The sequence below is a fragment of the Lissotriton vulgaris genome, chromosome 1_1, assembly GCF_964263255.1.
Source record: "Lissotriton vulgaris chromosome 1_1, aLisVul1.2, whole genome shotgun sequence".
Taxonomy (NCBI): domain Eukaryota; kingdom Metazoa; phylum Chordata; class Amphibia; order Caudata; family Salamandridae; genus Lissotriton; species Lissotriton vulgaris.
The window spans coordinates 2,142,713,970-2,142,737,826 of record NC_141685.1 but is presented as its reverse complement, the minus strand read 5'-3'; the positions used below and the strand labels follow the sequence as shown (position 1 = coordinate 2,142,737,826).

The 23,857-nt window shown below is 43.3% G+C and overlaps 1 protein-coding gene across 1 annotated transcript in view; it reads right to left on the bottom strand.

Annotated features, from left to right (window-relative positions):
• MPPED1 (metallophosphoesterase domain containing 1) overlaps positions 1-23,857 on the bottom strand; it is an 888,950-nt gene that overhangs the window by 263,017 nt on the left and 602,076 nt on the right. Inside the window, exon 6 of the mRNA XM_086922282.1 lies at positions 6,015-6,128. Within this exon, the coding sequence (XP_086778408.1) occupies positions 6,015-6,128 (114 nt within the window). The remainder of the gene's footprint in view (positions 1-6,014; positions 6,129-23,857) is intronic.

Below are 23,857 nucleotides of genomic sequence, written 5' to 3'. Positions count from 1 at the left end.
ACATTGCAGCGGGCGGAGGTTTCAGCACCACCCGCCACAATGCCAAAAAGGCATGTTGTGCATTTGCATGCACAACGTGGCAGGCACTGCGCGGTGCCTAACATGTTGTGCATGAAAATGCAGGGGGGTACCATAGGTACCCCGCCATATGCACCACTCACCCCGCCCCCCAATTTCCTGGGGGCCCGCTATGGGCCCCCAACAGCAAAGACCAGATGCCTTTCAGTGCGCACATCCCCGCATATATCGTAATATGGATGGTGGTGTCTAACAGACACCACCACCATATTAAAACCTTTTCCGTCCGGTCGACTTGTCGAGTGGGAGGAAAAGCAGTGGGCGGTCTTCCCGTCCCCCGTGGTAACCCCTGCCATACTAATATGGTGGGGGGGAAATGGGTGGCGGACCCCTAAGTGATTTGCCCAGAATCACAGGCTGTTGAGCGTCATTGCCAAGACTAGAACCTGGTTCCCCAGATTTGAGGTTGACCACCCTAGCAGTTAGGCTACATCGTCTCCCCATTGGGTATCAGAAAGCTTTACATCAGCACCAGTTGACCACTTGCCTGTTTCCCATGTCCCTGTCCTGTGGCATCCCAAGGACAATGATTGAGCAGGTTACTCTTTCTGCCGACTTTTGACCGCTTTGGCCTCCCCTCCCTCCATGCCTCTATTGGGTTTCAAAAGTCGTGCCCAATCATTGCGCATCTTTTTTCGTGGGTTTGGCCTGTAGTACATCCCACTGCCCATAGGGGTTACCTGCGGGCACCTATCAGGTCCAGCTTCACCTCCCCTGTAAGCTTCACATGGGTGTATGGGTGAGGATGGCAAAAAGGATGACTTAAGTATATGTAGAAAGACAGACTGAAAAGGCAGTGGAAGGAGAAGACATGTGAGACATGCAGATGGAGCAATTCAGAAAGATTTGAGGTGAAAAATTGCATAAGCAGCAGAGTAATAACTAAAGAGGAAAGTGATGTGAAAAGAAGAATAGGAGAGATTGAGAGTGTTGGCCCTGGCCCTCTAATGAGGTCATCCCAAAGTTGTTGCCTTCACCCCCTTCCTTTGTTTTAGAACGTGTGCACTTTACCACTGCTAACCAGTATTGACGTGCTTGTGCTCTACCCTTAAAACATGGCAAAACTGGTCTACACCTGATTGGCATATTTACTTGTAAGTCCCTAGTATATGGTACTATCTGTACCCAGATCCTGTAAATTAAAGCTACAATGTGGCCTGCATCCCTCATTGTGCCACCCAGTAAACTAACACTTTAAAACACATCTCAAGCCTGCCATTACAGCCTGTAGTGCAGCTTTAAACTGCTATATCAACCTGGCAATTTAAACCTTTTGCCAGCCCTAAAGCTTTTTTTTTTAACACATATAAATCCCTTCTAAGGTAGGCCCTAAAGGTACATAGGCCAATAAGTTGTATTTAAAAAAGTAGGGCATGTGCTCCCAAGTTTTACATGCTCTGGTAGTGAAAAACACCTAAATTAGTTTTTTACTATTGTAAAGCTTATCTCTCCCATTAGATAACATTGGCTTAATTTATTACATTTAAAAAATGCTAACTTTTGACTGAGAGCAGATAGGAATATCAAGTCTGGACTTAAATTGAATTGTATTTTAATATCCTCTTTAATGCTAAAGTTGGATTTTAGATTACAGTTTTTGAAAGTTAGCATTTTTCTGCCCAAAAGTTTCTAAGGCCTTCTAGGCATTTCCATAGTGTCATGTGATCATGTGCAGTAGGACCTTTGTGTTCAGAGGCGGACTGCTTACAAAGTTACATAATTACTTGGGAGGTATTTGGGTGTTTTTGGGTGTGGTCAATTAAGTCTATGACATAGTGCGTTCAGTCAACAGTTGCATGCTAAAGAATAAAGACAATTATTACAGAGCTCCATGTGTGGCGTAGTCATCTGCATGCTCCAAAGCTGGGGTGAATGCCACAACCAGCAACAAGTAGGAGACAGGTGCCCCAAAAGAAACAAGACTGCTCTCCCTGAGAATTTGCAGAGGTCCAGCAAACTGCTCATGTGTGTCACAGTCACCACAAGAAGCATGCTATCATTGGAGTATGTGGAGTCAAACTGCCACCCTTGCTCGTACAAGGCCCTCGAAGATGGTGAAGGCCCTATTAAGGAGCACTGTCAGAAAGCCTGCCAGAAGCCTACTGGTAAGGCTAAAAGAAGAGATACTGAGCTACAACGTAACACAGAGCCATCATCCACACAAAGCAGAAACACCAGTGACAGCCAGGTGCAGGAAAGCGCTAGGGGCAGAGACGACCAGGCGCAAATTATTTTTATTCATCATCAAGAAAGATGACGGCGGCGTAAGACATCAGCTTGGGCAGGCCGACCCTGATGTGAGCACATGGCTGATACTTTCAGAGGGTGCAGGTCCAAGTGAGAAACAACCGTCGATGGGATAGCATATACTTTCAAAGTAAGTCCCAACACAAGTTATGACGGTGCTGTGCTCCTAAATCACGACGCCATTCAATACCCCCAAAAAGCAGAATATTGGCACCAGATTGACTGCATGGATCAAAATGTTCGATGACTTCATAGAATCTCTAGAAGACAGATGACAAAAAGATCATAAAATACTTAAAGAATGTTGCAGGTAATGGTGTAAACGAAGTGATAAAGAAAATAATACAAGCTAATGAAATATCATACCGTCAAATCAAGGAAATGTTGGAAGCCAAGTTCAATCCAATGCCAAATGTTCACTATGAAAGATACATTTTCAACCAGGCAAGATAACAGGCTGGTAAAATGATGGATGAGTTAGTCGAAAGACTTGATACCCTCATCAAGCATTGCAAGTTTAGTAAATTAAATGATAAATAAGCCATGCGTCTTAGAGTCATCAATGGTTGCCTCTCCGATTCATTTAGACAACGCATACTGAGAGAGACGCTCAGTCTAGAAAAGGTACAAATAGCTGCGTGAGCTGAAGAACGTGCCGATCGAAATGCTGCTGATATGGAAGCTGGAATAACCCAGAATGAATTAGTGTTCATTATGAAAAGTAAGTAAAAATACATAGTGGAGGCTCAGAAGAAAAATAAATTGTGTTTCCGATGTGGATTCTCGTTTCCAAACTAAGGTAAATGTCCTGCCATTGGACAGATATGCAAAGGCTGTGGGAAGAGAAATCAGTTTCATAATGGTCTGCAAAGCAAAAGAGGAACTAAATGCATCACGACGAGAAGAGAAAGTGGGCACCAGAAAGTTACAGAAGAACTCAAGCTTTGTCCACAAGGTCAAACAGCAACATCAATTGAGACAAATAGTGACTAAACAAAGTCAATCGTCATCAAAGTAATCTTCCAAAGGCTCTTCAGCGTCATCATCAAGCGACAGTGAAGAAGATTGGTATGCAATGGCAATATCGACCTCAGAAAAGCATGCACATGTAGAATTGGATGTGTGCAAAGAAGAACACAAGCCACATGAAGCAACCCAACTCATTTGGCCAATATCCCAAGATCATGCTAAAGATGTATAGCTGCCCTGCAACTTTCATTATAGACAGTGGTGCATCGATGAATATCATGCCGGCAGAAAGATACAATTAACTGTTTCTGGTACAAGTCTAATGCCATTGAAATAAAAGGTATTCATGTGGGCTACTTCTACACCATTGCAAAGTCAAGCGTCATTTGTAGCGACTATGAGGCATAACAAAATGACAGTTGATTTCTTTGGACCTTTAAACAATCGCCATCATCTCATGGTAATTATTGATGCGTACTCATGCTTTCAATTAGTGGAAGATTTATCATTAAGGGTGGGCGGAGTTCTCGGAGTGGCACTCTGCGGAGTGCCACAGAGTTAAAAAAAACTTAGTGGAACTCTACTCTGCTCCAGTCCCATCCCCAATTTAAAAAAAAAGAAAATAAAACACTTACTGCCCTCCGTCTCGTCGTGGTGTCTCTTCCTCACTGCCGTCCTTGCTGCAAACCCCTACGTTGTGCAGGCCATGCAAGACGTGACACGTATCTGTTTGCGACCAGCGACAAGGACAGCTGCGAGGAGGAGCAACCACGGTGTGGAGGAGGGCTGCCCGGAGGTGCCAGAGAGCATTTTATTTGGGCCCAGTGGCGCAGGGGGTAACTCTGCTCTGCCACGGAGTCAGAGTTTTGCCTGAATTCTGCAATACCAATGGAGCACGGAGTTGGCAAAACTCTGCAAACTCCGCTGGAGCGGAGTTTGCAGCCCAGGGTTGTTTATCATTGACCACACATAGCAAAGCAATCAAGAAGCTGGATGATATTTTTGCAGCGTGGGCTGTTCCGTCCATCCTCAAATATGACAATGGTCCAGCCTTCAATAGCAAAGAGTTTAAGGTCTTTTTTAGTCATTTAAACTAGAAGATACCCCCACTGCAAAGGTGGCACCAGGTATAAATTATAGACCCGAGAGCACTTCTTCAGTAAACTCCAGTACCTGCGGAAATTACAGATGAAGGCTCACTTTATTCCCAGGAGAGATGTCCTTCAGCTTGAGGCTTGCCTTGATTTCCAGAGAACTGCCCTGCTTCTTGAGACGCACCTTGTACTCCAGAGAACTATTCTGCTTCTTGAGACCTGCCCTTCTCTTTTTGAAGGAAGACTGGACCTGTTCCCTTAATCCAAGGGTACCTAAGTGACCCCAAGAGTCAGTTGACTGACCTCCTGTTCTAAGATACAGGGACACAACAAGCACCAGGGACATGCTGCAACCGGACCTACATGAACCTGCAACAAGACCTGCCCGAGCTCTGCTGACCACTATTAGAGTGAATCCCTGATCCCCAAGAGGTACCTCCTCGAGGCCTGGACCCTTGGCTAGCATCAGAGTGCACTTCTCTACAAGAAAAGGAGGATTCCTGAAGAACTGCATCCTTTGCGACAGACTTTGAGAAGGTAACATTTTTTGAGCTGGACTAACCTGGCCTCTGAATCCAGCCCACACTCCATTGCATTCGGCTTGATTTTGCAACTTTTCCCCCGTCCAGCACAACCATATGACTGCGAGTGTCGCTTTGTGCTTTTAGACGCTGTACTTACGTAAACCTTTGAAAATCAATCTCTCCTGTTCTACTGACTGGATTCCTATTGTTTTGGCCTTTTTTTTAATTTAAATGTAGTTAATGTTCCTAAATTGGTTTTAGGATTTTTCTTCTGATGTATGTCTACTTTATTACTGTTTGTGTGCTGCATAAATAATTTGCACAGTGCTCCTAAGTTAAGCCTGACTGCTTTTGTGTCAAGCTATTACAGGTTAAGCACAGCTTAATTCAGTGACGTTTTTGGTTCACCCTGACAATGATTGTGGTTGTTGCCTCAACCAATAACCCATTTTCTCACAGACAGACTCTTAAACTACTGTTTGCACACACAGCTTAGTAATGCTCAATTCACAGTCTAACTTTCTCAGAATTTAAAAATGTTCTGTTCTAATTATTCACAAAAACAATAATTGCTTGTGTAGGGCATGTGCTTGCTGTTGTGTGGTAGACCTGAATACAGTAATACAACTCACAGGGAAGCACTAAAATACTGGTCATTACTTTGATTTACACGTGAGAAAGTGTCACTCGAAGTGTCACACATTTGAAGGTAGAATGTCACTCATACGCCAAGTAAAACCATAGAAATTTCAAACGTAAGCACTCTGAAATCTTGGCAGCTATGCACAAATATGCAAAGTTCGTCCATCAACTACTAAGTACTTCCACACAAAAAAAGTGCTAGATCTATTGTGTTTGCCAAATCTCTGTATACATTTGTCACCGGTGAATGTGTGTTCCTTCTCTTGCATGTTAGCCATATTTTGTGTATAGCTGTCTTCCTTCATAATATAATCTAGCTACGGTTATTTAGAAACCACATAATTTTCGTTGTTTTTGTATTTTTTTAAATAACTGTTCAAAAACGAAGTAAGTCACCTTAAAAAAATGAATAAGACACTTCAAATAAGTAGTAACAATTATGACATTGAAGATTTCTGACCTTCATGAATATGTCCAAAGACATGGAGTCTTGGTTGTACTCTTCGTTGGATTGTATTCAACAGCTCTACACAGCCTACACGTTGCATTTTTCTTGGTACCCAGTCTAGAAACCCTTGAAATAAATCAAGTACACCAAAGAAGAAAACATATGAGTGCAATTAAGAACATGCATAGGTATGCGTGGTTACAAAATGCTAATGATATTGTTTTGCTTCAAATTACTGTGTTTTAATGCATCAAAATGATTAACAAAGACTCAATCCTTTAACAGTTTACAAATGTCAATACATTAGAAATAATTATATTACACGCAAGTATTAAAAAATTCCTTACCAATGCTTTGTTGCACATTTATACATATTAACAGGAATAACAACGGCAATCAGCTCATTGTTTCATAAATCTGATGAGTATGACATTGATCAACACCACATTTAAATATAGAGAAAAAGCTGTATATTTGAAATTAACCACTACTTTGTAAAAAAAAAAATCATATTTGACACTGAACCAAAACGTAGTAGTCAACACTTATCCCTGTAATCTTAGAACGAACAGAAAGAAAGAGGAAGGTACTAGAATGGGAAGGGTACCATTTTGTCAGATATTTATAACTAAACACTTTAAGTTTTTTCAACGGCTATCTGTTTTTATCAACACCACTATCTACCTTACTTGTGATGGTGATAGTAAACTCCATCCAGTTGTGCACAGAACAATTGCCTGATGACTCTTCTCTGATTTGAACCAGTTATTACTTTACATTCACCCCCACCCACCCAAAACAACCACTTAACTTCTTCTGCTGTAGCCCTAGGAGTTCCATCTGTACAACATTCCTGAATTCTGGGTGCCTAGTCCCTCCTATAATGCTGCTAGGAAACTTTCTTGTGTGCCAACCCAGTGTAGATTTATGTGCATCATGGAAGGACTGCAGTTCATAAGAAGGAATCAGAGGAATCGCACTAAAGCACTGCTAGGGAGTAGGGACGCTGATCTTTGACGATTGATACCATGTGATGTAACACGCACCACGTGACCGAGCAACGTTGTAAAGCTTGCTGAGACGTCCAAACTCTAACGCACCTGACATTTTGTTTTTAATTGAGAACAAAACAGATGGCTCTCTGCAGCCAAGGAGAGAGCGGGGTCAGAAATAGGTACAATATATGACATGGCACCCTTCAGGACGTGAGTATCAAATTACGACAAAAACAACTGTAAAGTCGAAGACTTCGTAGTTTCAGTATACATTTATTAAAGTTGAACAGCAGCTCTACAACATAAGGATGCGTCCTCTCAGGTCTCTTCATTCCAGCAACTGCCTTCTCCAAGTCCAGTCTAATGGAACATGAGACGCAGAGAATGTGCATGGAATTTGATAGACTTTGCAAAGGTAAACACAGTTTGACACAATACAAAGCTTTCAATATGAATAACAGAATACACAACAAAATATATACACAATAAATATTTAAATCCTAAAGTGAAAGACACAACACATCTTCCCTCTTTCTTGAATGAAACCATTCCAGAAGAAATTACACAATTTCTTAACACACAAAATCTTTCAAGCGCTTCAGCCCAAGCCTTACCCTTTTGTTGCGTCACTTTGATATCAGTAGATTGCAATAACTACTCTGGATTGTATTTTGTCTTCAGACCCCTATCGTGCATCACTTCAAAAGGAGACAAACCTAGTGCCTCATGGGGTGTGGTTCTGTAAGGCCAAATCGTTTTAAAAACTTGAACCTTCCAAATCTCATCATTTGTACAAGCAATTTGACCCAACCAGGTAGGTCGCTCCCCCTCCGCACAGCACCGCCTGTGTCTCCCTGCCCCAGTTGCCGCTGCTGAGGAAGTTCAAGGCCCTCCACCACCCGCAGGCTACCACCTGCGCCTCAACCCTGGTGGCCAGTGGTAGGCCGTAGGTAGGTTTGTTCATCCTTCGCTTTATTGCTTTTATTGTATGCCTGTATTTTCATTGTTGTGTCTGTGACTGCTGTTGTCTGTCTTCCCCCGCTGCCTGTACGTGGTCTGTGCCCCTTTTTCTTCCCTCTGTCCCCCTAAATGTCCCGTGCTCTCTCTGCCCGGTCTTTCCTTCTGTACCCCTCGCTGCCCCAGTGTCTCTGCCCGGTTTTCCCTTCTGTTCCCCTCTCTGCCCCGTGCCTCTCTGCCCGTTCTGCCTTCTGTTCTTAGCTACCCCTTTTTGTATTCTGTATTTTGCCTCTGTGCCACTCGTTTCTCAGGTATTTCTGTGCCCTTTTTGCCTTCTGTGCCACTCGTTTTTCTGTCATTTCTGTGCTCCTTTTACCTTCTGTTTCACTCATTTTTTGTGCCCTTTTGCCTTCTGTGCCACTCGTCTTTTCTCTCGATTTTGTGCCCCTTTTTCCTTCTATTACCTTTGTTGTCCCTCACCGCCCGCGCTGCTGCGTCCCCGCCTCCCTGACTTCCCACTGCCCATTCGCTGCCCCGCCTCCCACCTCGCAGCTGCTCCTCCCTCCCACCTCCCCATATATGCCGGCCGCGCCGATGGCGCGCCTAACGCAAGCCCGTCTGCACCCAGAGCCAGAACCCCTGGCCCCCGCACCCGCAATGACGACCCACTACGACGCCAGCACTCTGCACGCTATCAACTCTGGATGGAGCCACTCCTGTTTCAAGGCTGCCCCGAAACACACACGGGGCCTCTTCACCTGCCAGAACTGCAGCTACACCAGCCTCAGAGCGACGAACCACCCGCCAAGAAAGACCCCAACCACCTCCGATGCATACTACTGAACACCCGCTCCGCACGCAAGCATGCCGTCGAGCTCTGGGACCTGCTCGACACAACATCCCCGAACATCGCATTCCTGACAGAGACCTGGTTTAACGACTCCTCCGCACCCGACATCGCCATAGCCATCCCAGACGGCTACAAGATCACCCGCAGAGACCGCACCAATGGAGTCGGAAGAGGAATCGCCATTGTCCACAAGAACAACATCAGGGTCTCGACTAGCACCGCCGACGCGCTCAGCACCGCCGAACACATGCATTTCCAAATCCACACAGACCCTAACTCCACCCTCAGAGGCACCCTCGTATACCGACCCCCGGACTCCGCCCCCATTTCATCGACTCCATCGCCGACTTGATCAGCACACACGCCCTGACCTCCACCGACTATATCCTCCTCGGAGACCTGTACTTTCACCTTGAGAACAACAACAACTCCACAACCCTGATCGATAACCTCGCCAACCTCGGACTGAAGCAACTCGTAACAATGCCCACCCACTCAGCCGGCCACACGCTCGACCCCGTCTTCTCAAGCATGCACATCTCCGTCAGCCACACCACCGAACTCCTCTGGACCGGCCACTGCTGCATCCACTTCACCTTCCAGAAACCCACCACACACCAGTGCACCCATCAGATCCCCCCCGCCACTGCTGGAGCAAAATCACAGAAGACCACCTACATGCAAACCTCGCTCTCAGCCCATCCACCGAACCCTCCAACACTGACGACGCTGCCCACAGCCTCAGATGCTGGATCGAGGATTGCGCCAACACCCTCGCCCCGCCGAAGAAACCCCCCCACAGAGACACCAGCAAGAGGGCCATCTGGTTCACCCCAGAACTCCTAGCCTCCAAGCAAGCCTGCCGGAAAGTAGAGAAGAAATGGCACAGTGAACAAACTCCGGACAGCCACGCAGCACACAAGGACGCCATCCGCAACCACCACCACCTCATCAGGGCGGCCAAGAGGACCTCCTTCAAAGACCGCCTCAACAACAACGCACACAATAGCAAGGAGCTCTTCAACATCGTGAAGGAACTCTCCAACCCCAGCTCCAACACCAAAGACATCCCGCCGTCACAAGCCCTATGCGACTCCCTCGCCACCTTCTTCACCGCAAGATAGCAGACATCCACGACAACTTCTACACCCAGACAGCCCCAACAGACAGCAACACAACAGACCTTCCGCACACCATCGACCACGAACCCCTGCTAGTCTCGGCCAGCGTCAGCATCAATGACACCATAAAGACCATGCGCACAATCCACTCCGGCTCCCCGTCAGACCCATTCCCGCACCACGTCTTCAACAGAGCAAGCAGCTCCATCGCACCCCCGCTGAGCAACGTCATCAATCTCTCCCTCGAGACCGCGACCTTCCCAGAGATCTGGAAATACACCGAGATCAGCGCCCTACTCAAAAAACCTACGGCAGACCCAAGAGACCTCAAGAACTTCCGGCCCATCTCTCTGCTCCCCTTCCTGGCCAAGGTCATTGAGAAAACCGCCAACAGACAGCTAACCCGATACCTCGAAGAAAACAGAATCCTGGACCCTTCCCAGTCAGGGTTCCGCAGCAGTCACAGGACCGATACTACCCTCATTGCCGCCACCGACGACATCAGGACCCTGCTGGACAACGGCGAGACCGCAGCACTCATTCTCCTAGACATCTCTGCCGCCTACGACACCGTCTGCCACCGCTCACTACGTGCACGCCTCCACGCCGCAGGGATCCGAGACATGTCTCTGGATGGACCACCTCCTTCCTCTCCCGCAGAACCCAGAGCGTCCGCCTCCCCCCATTCCGTTCCAAAACCTCCGAGATCATCTGCGGCGTACCCCAGGGATCCTCCCTCAGCCTGAGGCTGTTCAACATTTACATGGTCCTGCTCGCACACGTAGCCCGACAGCACGACATCAACATAATCTCCTACTCCGACAACACTCCTAACTGATCCTCTCCCTCACCAAGGACCCCATCACTGCCAACCTCCACGAAGGAATGAAGGCCGTCGCTGACTGGATGAAGACCAGCCGTCTGAAGCTGAACTCAGACAAGACAGAGGTCCTCATCCTCGGCTCCAACCCTTCAGCCTGGGACGATTCCTGGTGGGCGACGGCACTGGGGGCAGCGCGACACCCACCGACCACGCACGCAATCTGGGAATCATCCTCGACTCAACGCTCTCAATGACCAAGCAAGTCAACGCCGTCTCATCCTCCTGCTTCAACATCCTCAGCATGCTCCGCAAGGTCTACAGATGGATCTCAACAGATACAAGAAAGACAGTCATCCAGGCCCTCTTCAGCAGCAGACTCGACCACGGAAATGCCCTCTGCGCGGGAGCCCCGACCAAGCTCAAATGACTACAACGAATCCAAAACGCCTCGGCACAACTGATCCTCGACATACCACACCACGGCCACATCACCCCCCACCTGCGAAACCTGCACTGGCTCCCCATCAACAAGAGGATATCCTTCAAGCTCCTCACCCACACACACAAGGCACTCCACAAGACCGGCCCGGCCAACCTCAAAAGACGGCTCTCTTTCTACATCCCCAACTGCCAGCTGCACTACGCTGAACTCTCACACGCCACCGTCCCGTGCATCCGAAGAACAACCAGTAGTGGGAGATCCTTCTCCCACCTCACCGCAAAGACATGGAACACCCTCCCCCTGAGCCTACGACAGACCCAAGACCTGCTGACCTTCAGGAAGATACTCAAGACCTGGCTGTTCGATCAGTAGCGCCCCCCCCGCGCCTTGAGATCCTAACGGGTATGTAGTGCGCTTTACAAATGATTGATTGAATGGCAGTCTTCAACACTTTGTTAAATCTCTTGATCATGCCATTCTCACTAGGATTATAGAAGGATATGGTTCTGCGATCCAAGAGAGATTCAGACTTAAGGACATATTAGCCATTGTAAGGAAGGCAGAGTAATCCAGTAGGAGTGCGAAAGCATTAAAGGCTGAATCTAAGGAGTGTGGTGAGAAAGTAGTTGGTAAAGTTCAGAGTCTGTAAGAAATAGATGTTCCATAAGGTAAAGTGTGTAGAGGATATAAGATGAAGTTCAAGTGATGAAGATGGCAATGTTTAAAAAAAGAATGCATTGTGATGTAAACAAGGTTGCAGACTGTAGTACAGAAAATGACTTATTTGTGTTAAACATTAATGAAAATTCTGGTGGAGACTTGAAAAAAACATTGTGCCTTATTACTCTAGGTGGAGTAGTGGTACAGATGTTTGTTGATTAGGGGTCTCCTTATATCCATTATTAAGGAAGAAGTATGGAACACTAAGGGGTCTATTATGATGTTGTGCAGATCGCCACCGCCTCCATGGCGGTGGCGATCCGTCCGACATCATCCCTCCCCCGCCTCCCATAATAATGGCGTGGGATGATATTGGGTGGATCGCCACGACCATGGGAACGCTAGCGATCCTCCCAACATCATAATAGACCCCTTAGTGTTCCATACTTCTTCCCTAATAATGGCTATTAGGAAACCCCAAATCAGAAAACATCTGTACCACTACCCCACCTATAGTAATAAGGCACAATGTTTTTTTCTTGTCTCCACTAGAATTTTCCTCAATGTTATAAAAATGGCTTTCCCCCCACCATCATAATATGGCGAGGGGACAGTGGCAGATGGAAAGACCGTCCGCCGCTTTTCCGCCCGGTCGACCGGGCGGAAAAGGGTTGAATATGGTGGCGGTGTCAGCTAGACACCACCATCCATATTACAATTGCTGCGGGAAGCAGCCTTCCCATGGCAAAAGGCAGGCAGTTTTCTCAGTTGGAGGCCCGTTGCGGGCCCCAGGATGTTGGGGGGGGCACAAGGGGGGTACCATACTTGCATTTGCATGGACTACGTGGCAGGCACCATGCGGTGCCTGCCACATTGTTCATGCAAATGCGCAAGTGCCTTGTTTGCATTGCGGCGGGTGCTACAGGCAGCACCGCCAGCCGCAATGCAAAAATGCGGAATGCGCCCTTCTGTGGGGCGGGTGCATTTCCCAGCGCCATCGTTATAGACCCCTAAATTTCCTAGAACCAGACATTTTTCCAGAAGGATTTTCGGTGAGAAAAGTGGTTTGTTGGGATACATAATTTTAAATTTAAAGTTTAAGAATGGAAAATGTGTATGAAAATTATACATAGCTAAGAAGGGTCCTTCCGTGTTAGGTTGAAGGGGCCATGGTGACCTCCTGCATATAATCCTGGGTCCCAATATTCCTGAACCGGTAATGATTGTGGATTATAGAGAGAACATTGGGAATAATTTGCCTAAAAAGGTTCCCAAAGTGTTCAGTGGAGAGACTCGTATGTAAATGGATTTTGAGCATCAAATTGTTTTAAAAACCAATGCCTGTCCCATAAGGCTAGGGAAATTGCTATTATCCTTGGCGAAGAGGTGGAAAGAGAACTTGAGAAATTAGTTAAAGCAGATAGTATTGAGCTAATTGAATTATCGGAGTGGAATTCTCTGTTTATTTATAGATTTGCGGCATCTAAGTGGTAATATTGTCATACATAAAATTCCTTGCCTAAAATATCAGAAATGCTTGCATTGATAAAGGATGCAAAATAGTTTTCTACCATTTGCTTATCTGCTGCTTATTATGAGATTCTTTTGAGTGAGGAAAGTAAGCAGTCCACCACATTTTTTATCCCTACAGGATGCTTTTAATATAAAAGTGTGCCTTGTGGCTTAGCTTCGGCTGCTGCCATTTTCAAGAGACTCATGTAACAATTGTTTGGAAGGCATGCTAGATTTTGGTGTCTTCAAGATGACATCTTGATGTTTGGAAGAGATAGGCTTGAGCATGACAACGTTTTGGAGGGGAGTCTAAGCATTTTATAGGAGAAGGGAATAACTGTTGAGCATACCAAGTGTAAGTTTGGGGTGCAATCCATAACATATCTTGGACATGTTTTGTGTGGTGAAGGGGTAGCAATCAAGCCCAAGTTGGCTGAGGCCATACAGAATGCACCACACCCATCATGTGAGGAGGAAGTTTGATCCTTCTTAGAAATAGTAGAATATTATGCAAAATGTGTTAAAGGATTCTCAAGCAGAGTATACAATATCAGCCAATTGCTCAAAAGTAAAGTGAGTTTTTCCTGGTCATACGATTGCAAAAAGGAATTCACAGACATAAAAACTGCTATAGTGCAGGCCTCTGTGTTAAGTTGTTTGGATTCCAATCTAACCAATGTGGTCACTGTGGAAGCAAACAACAAAGGATTAGGGAGAGTGTTGACACAAATAGACGGAATTGGTAAAGAGACTAATAGGATTTGCTTCCCGTGCTTTGTCACCCACTGAAGAGAAGTTTTCAGAGATGGAGAAAGCAACCCTTTCATGTGTCTAGGCTCTTGAACATTTTTGATCTTTTGTTTGGGCAAGCCATTGTATTGTATTGTATTGTAATTGCATTTATATAGCGCTTACTACCCCTAACGAGGCGTCATATCGCTTTTTCGGCGAGTAGAACGCTACTCCGGCACCCATAGAGGATTAGTGTTGAATTAGTATAGTGAAACATGTGACCACATTTTAAGTGGTGGATAGGTTAGTCAGTTATTTGGATTTGGAATGATAGCAGAAGCATAGAGGAGGACAAAGGTTTGTATTTATATAGCGCTTGTTGATGCACGCTATTCGGGAAACCTACAAAGAATTAGTGGTGAATTAATATGGTGAAATATGAAGTAATTTCAGTGGTGGAAATTAGTCAGTTACTTTGAGTGAGAAGGATAGCGAAGGGATAAAAGGTGAAGAAAGATTTGCATTCATATAGCACTTGTTACCCCTAATGGGTGTTGAAGCGCTTTTCTGGCGAGTAGCACGCCACTCGGGAACCCATAAAGGATTACTGTTGAAAATTAGTATAGTAAAAAAATATGAAGTAATTTGACCAGTGGATATGTTATTCAGTTATTTGGGTAGTATATTAGTATAGTTTAATATGGAATTTGAGAAGTGAACATGTTAGTCTGTTATTTCGATTTAAAAGGATAGTGGAGGGATAAAAGAGTGAAAGATTTTTCTTTTTCTTTTTTTTTTGTCTTAGCAATAGGAGGAGGCTTTTGGATGAGTAAAAAGGAGTTTTGGAGGGGAGGACTCAGAGGAAAGAGTTGTCAGATGATGCAAGGAGGGGTAGAGCAGGAAAGAGTCTAGAAAGGGTTATTTTGGCAATGACATGCATTCTTTGGAGTGACCACAAACCCTTGGTTAAACTGTTAACCCCAGAAGAACTTTACAAAGCTTCAGCCTGGATTGCGAGAATGTCAATGTGGTTGCAAGATTTAATTTATTAAATCATATGTGTACCTGGGAAAAGCAATGTTTTGGATGACTTTTTAGCCTGCATGCCTAGGGACATCTTGGAATGTGAGAAGAATGAGTGGCATTAGTTACAAGTTGCTTTATTCCACGATGAAGGTATATCTAGTATGAAAGAGGCAGCATGAAGACATGAATATTGTAGGGACAAGGACTTCTAATAACTCAATGTGTGGAGTAAGGGAAGGTTGGCCACATGTTTACAAGAAATTGAAAAATTTGAGACATTTGGAGGTAACTAAAAATAAATTGATGGTAGCACACAGGACCATTTTCAGAGGGGATAGAGCCATTCCTCCATACAGGCTCAGGGACCGTATTTTGAAATTGTGCCATGAAGATCATTGTGGGATAGTGAAAACTAAATAAAGATTTTAAAAGTTGATATGAACGTGGAGAGAATGGTCAGGGATTGTATGATGTGTGTCAATTCTGACAAGTCTTTGAGCACCATAAGATCAAAAATGTGTGAACTAATCGCTCCTCTGATATATATTGTGGGTCCCATTTGTACACCTTCAGAGAATATTACTGTATTTATTGACATGGTTTTCAGATGGCCTGTTATTAAAATTGTTGAAAGAATTGGTTCAGCTGAAGTATTGACATTTTTGGACAGAGCGTTTGTGGAGAAAGGTCTACCTGTTCAGATTGTTAGCCGTAATGCAGTACAATATATACATGTAATTTGGGCAAAAAGTATTTTGAGAGGTTAAGATTGAAGCATAGAATCATGGGTATGCATGACCACTTGAACTTGGATTAACTGGTAAGGCAAATGATCACATTTACAGTCCCCTGCTAACTTCCTAAGCACTGCCACTTACTCATGCACAGTTTTCCCAGATTCCGGTTTCCTCTGGAAAAACATATACCTCGAAATTCCAATACACACATTAGGAGCAAAATGATTATCAAACTCTCTCAATGCATCACTAAAAAAATGTGACTCCCCACCCTGAGTTGTTTTGGTTATTTCTTCATACACCTTCAAACCTTCTGAAACAACATCATTTCCGAAAACTTTATTTTTCCTCTCAGGCTTCATTTTTCCTTCCTCATCAATTGTTTCCAAGAAATTTAAAATGTACGCTTTCCTTTCCACCCATTTCATACATGGGTTCCAACCAGCTAGCCAGATTGCTTGAAGAGGCTGAAGTGCAAAAATTTGTTTTGCCATGCTGTACAATGATCCCTTCTTCACCCAATGGAACTAGTTCACCAACTGCTGGGCTAGGGAGCCTTATCCTGACTTCACGTTGAAAGAACTAGATCATCATGTCTCAAAACATTGAAGGGAGAAGATCCACACCTTGAGTTAAATGCACTATGTCCCAAAAAAAAACACAAGGTAGTCAAGTGCTAAAATAAAACTGTTATAACTGCGCTTTTACCAACTAGCACAATGATTTCACATAGCTTCCAACCCAATGCGGAGTGGTGATGAATTAAAAAATAATAATCATGCTTGTTACAAGAATGCAGCAAGCCTGATAGCTGACAGCTTTGCATGAGCATGACTATGGAAGAGTCAGTGCTTCACATTTGGTGTGCACTCTCAACTGTTTCTTCATATCAAGGCCAAAATACATACAAAAAGGCCTCTGCTTCAAAGTACACACTTGAAGAACATTATATGTGATGTAATTCCTACCAGTGAATAGGGTTAACTGTGGGGCCCCCACTTGGAAGTGAGGTGATTTGACCAGTGCTGAATTTGAGCCAGTGGTTTCCGGTGCTAGGCACCAGCACTTAATTTGTAATAAGTTTTGGTTAGAGGAGCACTCACTATTTTTATTGCTTTTTTATTTCACAATGATTGCTTTCAATCAAGTTTAAACTCAAAGCGTGCAGCTAAGGTAGCACGCCTGCCCTATCACGTGCCCTGCTTTAAACAACCTTATCTTAAGTGTAAATGACACTTAACCTTAGCGCACTGTTGCTCTAGCGTGAAACACGCTACAAATAATATAAACACACTTAAATAAGTTTTCAAGGTATTTTTAGTCAAATTTTCCTGAATGAGTATTTTCAAAACATTGTAAATAAACACAACATGTTTTTGTTATATGTCAAACACAACACATGATCATAACAAAATATATATAGACTTCAATATCAGTTGCATGAAAAAATTATAACGTTTCATCTGTGTATGCCCAATGCATTTCGAGCTGTAGGCAGCTCTTCGTCGGGGGCCTGAAAAGATAAAATGTGGAATACAATGCAATCACTCAAATGTCTACAGGCACAGAAAATAACAAATAAATCATAAAAAGCTGAGCATTATCACTCTGGTAGATGAAAACCTTCACCAACACCTAGGTGCATGTGAGAAAATGACACCAAAAAACTTACTCCAGTCGCGCTCCTCAAGCGCTATGTTCTTCTGCAAAAACAAAGCACATTCTCAAACTACTGTGTCCAACCGGATGACAAAGAAAATATCTCCAAACCAAACCAATGACAAAAACGGGTGAAACTGCACGTTACCTTATCTTCAAACACCAGTGTTTAAAAGACTATCCTGTATGCCCAGCGTTTCGAATTTCTCTCTGAAAATAACCGGGAAACCAATGCCTGTCAGTCGGGAAACATTTAACCCTAGCGGAAGGAATACACCCCATAGCTGCAGCGCAACGCGCTCACTTGGTTAATCTTTCTCAGCGAGTACTGCAAACTCCTCTCTGTCTCTCGCTCGAACTTACTCTCTGGGGACAGTGAATGCGAGGGGGCAAGCCTCGTCAATCCTTTACACGGAGCAACGTAATTAAAATGGAAAACGGACAACTAACTCAAATGAGCCAATACTAACCCGCGCCATCTTGTAATGGTGAAATAAAGACCAAATAGCTAACTAGCTGGAAAATTGTGTAGAGCAATAGTAAAGTGAAGAGAAAGTGAAGAAAAAGTGACGAAAATAGAATTTAACGTGCCTGAGATGAAATGCTTTAGCAAATACAATACAATGCAAGTTACAGTCATCAAGCTTAGATGCAGACACAAAGTCAAGGGTGTTCATAGAAAACATGAAAAATCTACTTTTTCATTAAGACCCTTAGGTTCTTGGGACGATAAGAATTTAATCCAGTGTATTTCTCTCTGGAGGAGGGATCTAGTGAGATCAACCCCCTCGTAAATATTGACTACCTCTAGGATGGAAAACCTTATCTGGGCTATGCTGTGGTTATTGTCATTCCAATGTCTGGCTAGATTACTTTTGGTGTTTTTGTTTCTGATCGTACTCTTGTGTTCAGAAATTCTTGTTTTCAATTTTCTTTCAGTTTTTCCCGTGTAGATTTTGCCACAAGGGCATTTAATGTAATAAATCAAGTTTTTGGTGTTACAATCACCATTATAGTGTAGCTTTATTTCTCTTCCGTTTTGCGGATGGTTTAATGCATTGCCTACAATAACATTGGAACAATGTACGCAGTTTTGGCATTTCTTCATGCCTCTGTAAATCTCTCCAGATGCCCTGGTTGGGGTCATTAATAGTTCTTTAAGATTTTTTGAACGTTTGTAGGCAAAATGGGTGTGTTGTTGTATATCCCATTGAAGTCAACTTCATTTCTTAATAGGTTCCAGTGTTTATTTATTATTGTTTTCAGTTTGTTTGATGTTGTGGAGAACTTAGATACAAACACTTGTCTGTCCTGAAGTTTTTGGGGTTTTTGGATAAGCAAATTCTCTCTGCTGTAGGCTTTAATGCGGTCTTCAGCTTTCTTCAATACCTCCTCAGGGTATCCTCTATCTTTGTAACGTTGCTGTTGTAAGTCTAGGTTCTTTTTGCATTCATCCTCTTCAGAGCAGATCCTCTTGATTCTCATGTATTGAGATACTGGAAGATTGTCTTTGAGATGTTGGGTGTGGAAACTTTGGTACAGTAATGAGTTATTGACATCCGTCTGTTTTCTGTATATGGTGGTTGAAATTTGTAAGTTGTCAATTTTGACTAAGACATCCAGGAAGGAGAGTTCTTTTTCACTTATAGCATGCGTAAATTCAATGTGCTCTGAGCATTGGTTGAGTCTGTCTATCTCCAATTCCAAGCTTTGTCTAGTTCCTGTCCACATCAAGAAAATGTCGTCGATGAACCTCCTGTACAAGGTTGTATGATCATTCCAGAATTTGTTATTGAAATGTGATCTGCCTCAAATTTCCCCATAAAAGTATTGGCATATGCCGGGGCCCCGGCAAATCCCATGGATGTTCCATGTTGTTGGAGAAAAAAATCAGAAGACCATTTGAAATAACTGTGATGTAAACAGAAATGTAATAGCTCTAAAATGAACACTTTGTTGGCTCTTATCGGATTTTGTTGTAGCAAAGCCCATTCCACGGCTTCCAATCCAGCTAGGTGGGGAATAGAAGTGTACAATGACTTGACGTCAATGGTACACAATAATGTGGGACTGGTCATGGTTACATTTTTTAACGTCAGAAGAAAGTCATTGGTATCTTTAGTATAAGATGGCCATTGTTGAACGAATGGTTGTAAAAATGTGTCAATGTACTGACCGAGTGGTTCAAAAATAGTGCCACACCCGGTCACAATTGGACGCATGGGTGGATCTAAAAGGTTCTTATGCACCTTGGGGAGCATATAGAGAGATGGTCTCCTAGGATTCGACACCGTGAGAAATTGTTTGGTCGTAGTAGTTATGTGACCTAGGTCAAAAGCTTTACTCAGGATTTCATTGAGGGTTAGCTGCAATTCATCTGTAGGATCTCTTCCCAATTTTAGATATGTCATGGTATCTTCTACGTGTTCATTCACTTTCCTGAGGTACATTGTTTTATCCATAATGACTATGGCGCCGCCTTTGTCTGCTTTTTGTATATGAATGTTTTGATTCTCCTGAAGGCCTTTTATGACAGATCTATCATAAATGGAAATATTTTTCCTTTTCGACTTCTTCAAGTTCATGTTCTCCATTTCGTTTAGAACGGAGTTCTCAAAAGCATCCATGATCTTGTGAGTTACAGGGGCTTGAAATTTAGATTTCGGCTTGAACTCTTGGAGTTCTGGTTCTTCTTTAGCAGCTTGTACAGGTACCACGTTAGTGAAAAAATGTCTAAGTTTCAGAACCCTCATAAACTTAAAAAATGCTATCTCATTTTCCAATTTATTAGTATCATATGTTGGAACAAATCCCAATCCTTTGTTCAGCATTCTCATTTCATCATTTGTCAATTCCGTCTTTGAGATGTTTAGGACCAAATTTACCTCGTGCTTCTTGTTCGGACTCCTTCTCCCTCCTCTCCTTGTTTTGATTGCTTTTTCTGTGGTTTCCCTGGTGGTTGACTTGCATCCCCTCCCTGGGATAAAAAAGGCTGGCTTGTAGTAGTAGATTTGGTAACTTCGGTTGATGTCTGACCAGTGCTTGTTTCTGCCATTTGGGTTTGAGCAGCCGGCCTGCTAGTGCTCAATTCGCTTTCGGATACTAGGCTCTCTTCAGAGGTTACCACAGTCTTTTTCTTCTGGAATGTTCTTCGCTGGGCATAAACTTCCGCCCACGTGTACACTTCATTCAATTTATAGTCCAAAGTGTCACGCTTAAATTTCCTCAATTTACCCTCTTGAAGCTCCTTTTGGTATCTTTCTAGCTTTGAGTTTAGATCCTCCAATGATTTATCCCAATCTGTCTTGTCCATCCGAGACTCCAAGTTGTGTTTTATTTCATCAATTTCATTTGATAATTCATTGATAACTTTTGCCAACTCTTCAATCAGTAGAAGGATCAGGTCCAACGAGCATTTGTTTAAAATTGAGAACCATTTCTCCATGAACTCCTTATTAAGGTGAAATCTATGTAGCATTGGTTTTATAGACATCCTTTGGCCACGTGGTATCTTCTTGACCCTGTGGTACTGCACCAGGGTTGATGCATGTAACTTTTGATTTACCTCTCGTTTTGCGAGAAATTCAAGTTGCTTTAGTTGTTGAATGATGGTATTGCCTTGCACATTTGAAGATTTAACGTCCTGAATTAGAGTGTAGATGCTGTCTGCTTGTTCGGATGTGTAGGCCAATGTTTTAGCCCTATTATCTGTCATACTTGAAATTTGGTCATAAGCCATGGTGCTCACTCCGTGTAGACAGATTCTCAAAATGTAATAAGTTTTGGTTAGAGGAGCACTCACTATTTTTATTGCTTTTTTATTTCACAATGATTGCTTTCAATCAAGTTTAAACTCAAAGCGTGCAGCTAAGGTAGCACGCCTGCCCTATCACGAGCCCTGCTTTAAACAACCTTATCTTAAGTGTAAATGACACTTAACCTTAGCGCACTGTTGCTCTAGCGTGAAACACGCTACAAATAATATAAACACACTTAAATAAGTTTTCAAGGTATTTTTAGTCAAATTTTCCTGAATGAGTATTTTCAAAACATTGTAAATAAACACAACATGTTTTTGTTATATGTCAAACACAACACATGATCATAACAAAATATATATAGACTTCAATATCAGTTGCATGAAAAAATTATAACGTTTCATCTGTGTATGCCCAATGCATTTCGAGCTGTAGGCAGCTCTTCGTCGGGGGCCTGAAAAGATAAAGTGTGGAATACAATGCAATCACTCAAATGTCTACAGGCACAGAAAATAACAAATAAATCATAAAAAGCTGAGCATTATCACTCTGGTAGATGAAAACCTTCACCAACACCTAGGTGCATGTGAGAAAATGACACCAAAAAACTTACTCCAGTCGCGCTCCTCAAGCGCTATGTTCTTCTGCAAAAACAAAGCACATTCTCAAACTACTGTGTCCAACCGGATGACAAAGAAAATATCTCCAAACCAAACCAATGACAAAAACGGGTGAAACTGCACGTTACCTTATCTTCAAACACCAGTGTTTAAAAGACTATCCTGTATGCCCAGCGTTTCGAATTTCTCTCTGAAAATAACCGAGAAACCAATGCCTGTCAGTCGGGAAACATTTAACCCTAGCGGAAGGAATACACCCCATAGCTGCAGCGCAACGCGCTCACCTGGTTAATCTTTCTCAGCGAGTACTGCAAACTCCTCTCTGTCTCTCGCTCGAACTTACTCTCTGGGGACAGTGAATGCGAGGGGGCAAGCCTCGTCAATCCTTTACACGGAGCAACGTAATTAAAATGGAAAACGGACAACTAACTCAAATGAGCCAATACTAACCCGCGCCATCTTGTAATGGTGAAATAAAGACCAAATAGCTAACTAGCTGGAAAATTGTGTAGAGCAATAGTAAAGTGAAGAGAAAGTGAAGAAAAAGTGACGAAAATAGAATTTAACGTGCCTGAGATGAAATGCTTTAGCAAATACAATACAATGCAAGTTACAGTCATCAAGCTTAGATGCAGACACAAAGTCAAGGGTGTTCATAGAAAACATGAAAAATCTACTTTTTCATTAAGACCCTTAGGTTCTTGGGACGATAAGAATTTTATGAACACCCTTGACTTTGTGTCTGCATCTAAGCTTGATGACTGTAACTTGCATTGTATTGTATTTGCTAAAGCATTTCATCTCAGGCACGTTAAATTCTATTTTCGTCACTTTTTCTTCACTTTCTCTTCACTTTACTATTGCTCTACACAATTTTCCAGCTAGTTAGCTATTTGGTCTTTATTTCACCATTACAAGATGGCGCGGGTTAGTATTGGCTCATTTGAGTTAGTTGTCCGTTTTCTATTTTAATTACGTTGCTCTGTGTAAAGGATTGACGAGGCTTGCCCCCTCGCATTCACTGTCCCCAGAGAGTAAGTTCGAGCGAGAGACAGAGAGGAGTTTGCAGTACTCGCTGAGAAAGATTAACCAGGTGAGCGCGTTGCGCTGCAGCTATGGGGTGTATTCCTTCCACTAGGGTTAAATGTTTCCCGACTGACAGGCATTGGTTTCCCGGTTATTTTCAGAGAGAAATTCGAAACGCTGGGCATACAGGATAGTCTTTTAAACACTGGTGTTTGAAGATAAGGTAACGTGCAGTTTCACCCGTTTTTGTCATTGGTTTGGTTTGGAGATATTTTCTTTGTCATCCGGTTGGACACAGTAGTTTGAGAATGTGCTTTGTTTTTGCAGAAGAACATAGCGCTTGAGGAGCGCGACTGGAGTAAGTTTTTTGGTGTCATTTTCTCACATGCACCTAGGTGTTGGTGAAGGTTTTCATCTACCAGAGTGATAATGCTCAGCTTTTTATGATTTATTTGTTATTTTCTGTGCCTGTAGACATTTGAGTGATTGCATTGTATTCCACATTTTATCTTTTCAGGCCCCCGACGAAGAGCTGCCTACAGCTCGAAATGCATTGGGCATACACAGATGAAACGTTATAATTTTTTCATGCAACTGATATTGAAGTCTATATATATTTTGTTATGATCATGTGTTGTGTTTGACATATAACAAAAACATGTTGTGTTTATTTACAATGTTTTGAAAATACTCATTCAGGAAAATTTGACTAAAAATACCTTGAAAACCAGCACTTAATTACCAGCACCGGGGCTTATGACTGCTGCCACATAGTAGTGGTGTCTGCCAAATGTAGGTATGCGCAGAACAACATCCGTTTACTAATTTAATTTACAATGTCAATGATCCGTATTTGCCTCCGAAGCCATTCTTATAGCTTTGGGGCCCTGTAATAGTATTAATTGTTAAACGTTTAAGAGTGTGATGGTTAGTAGTG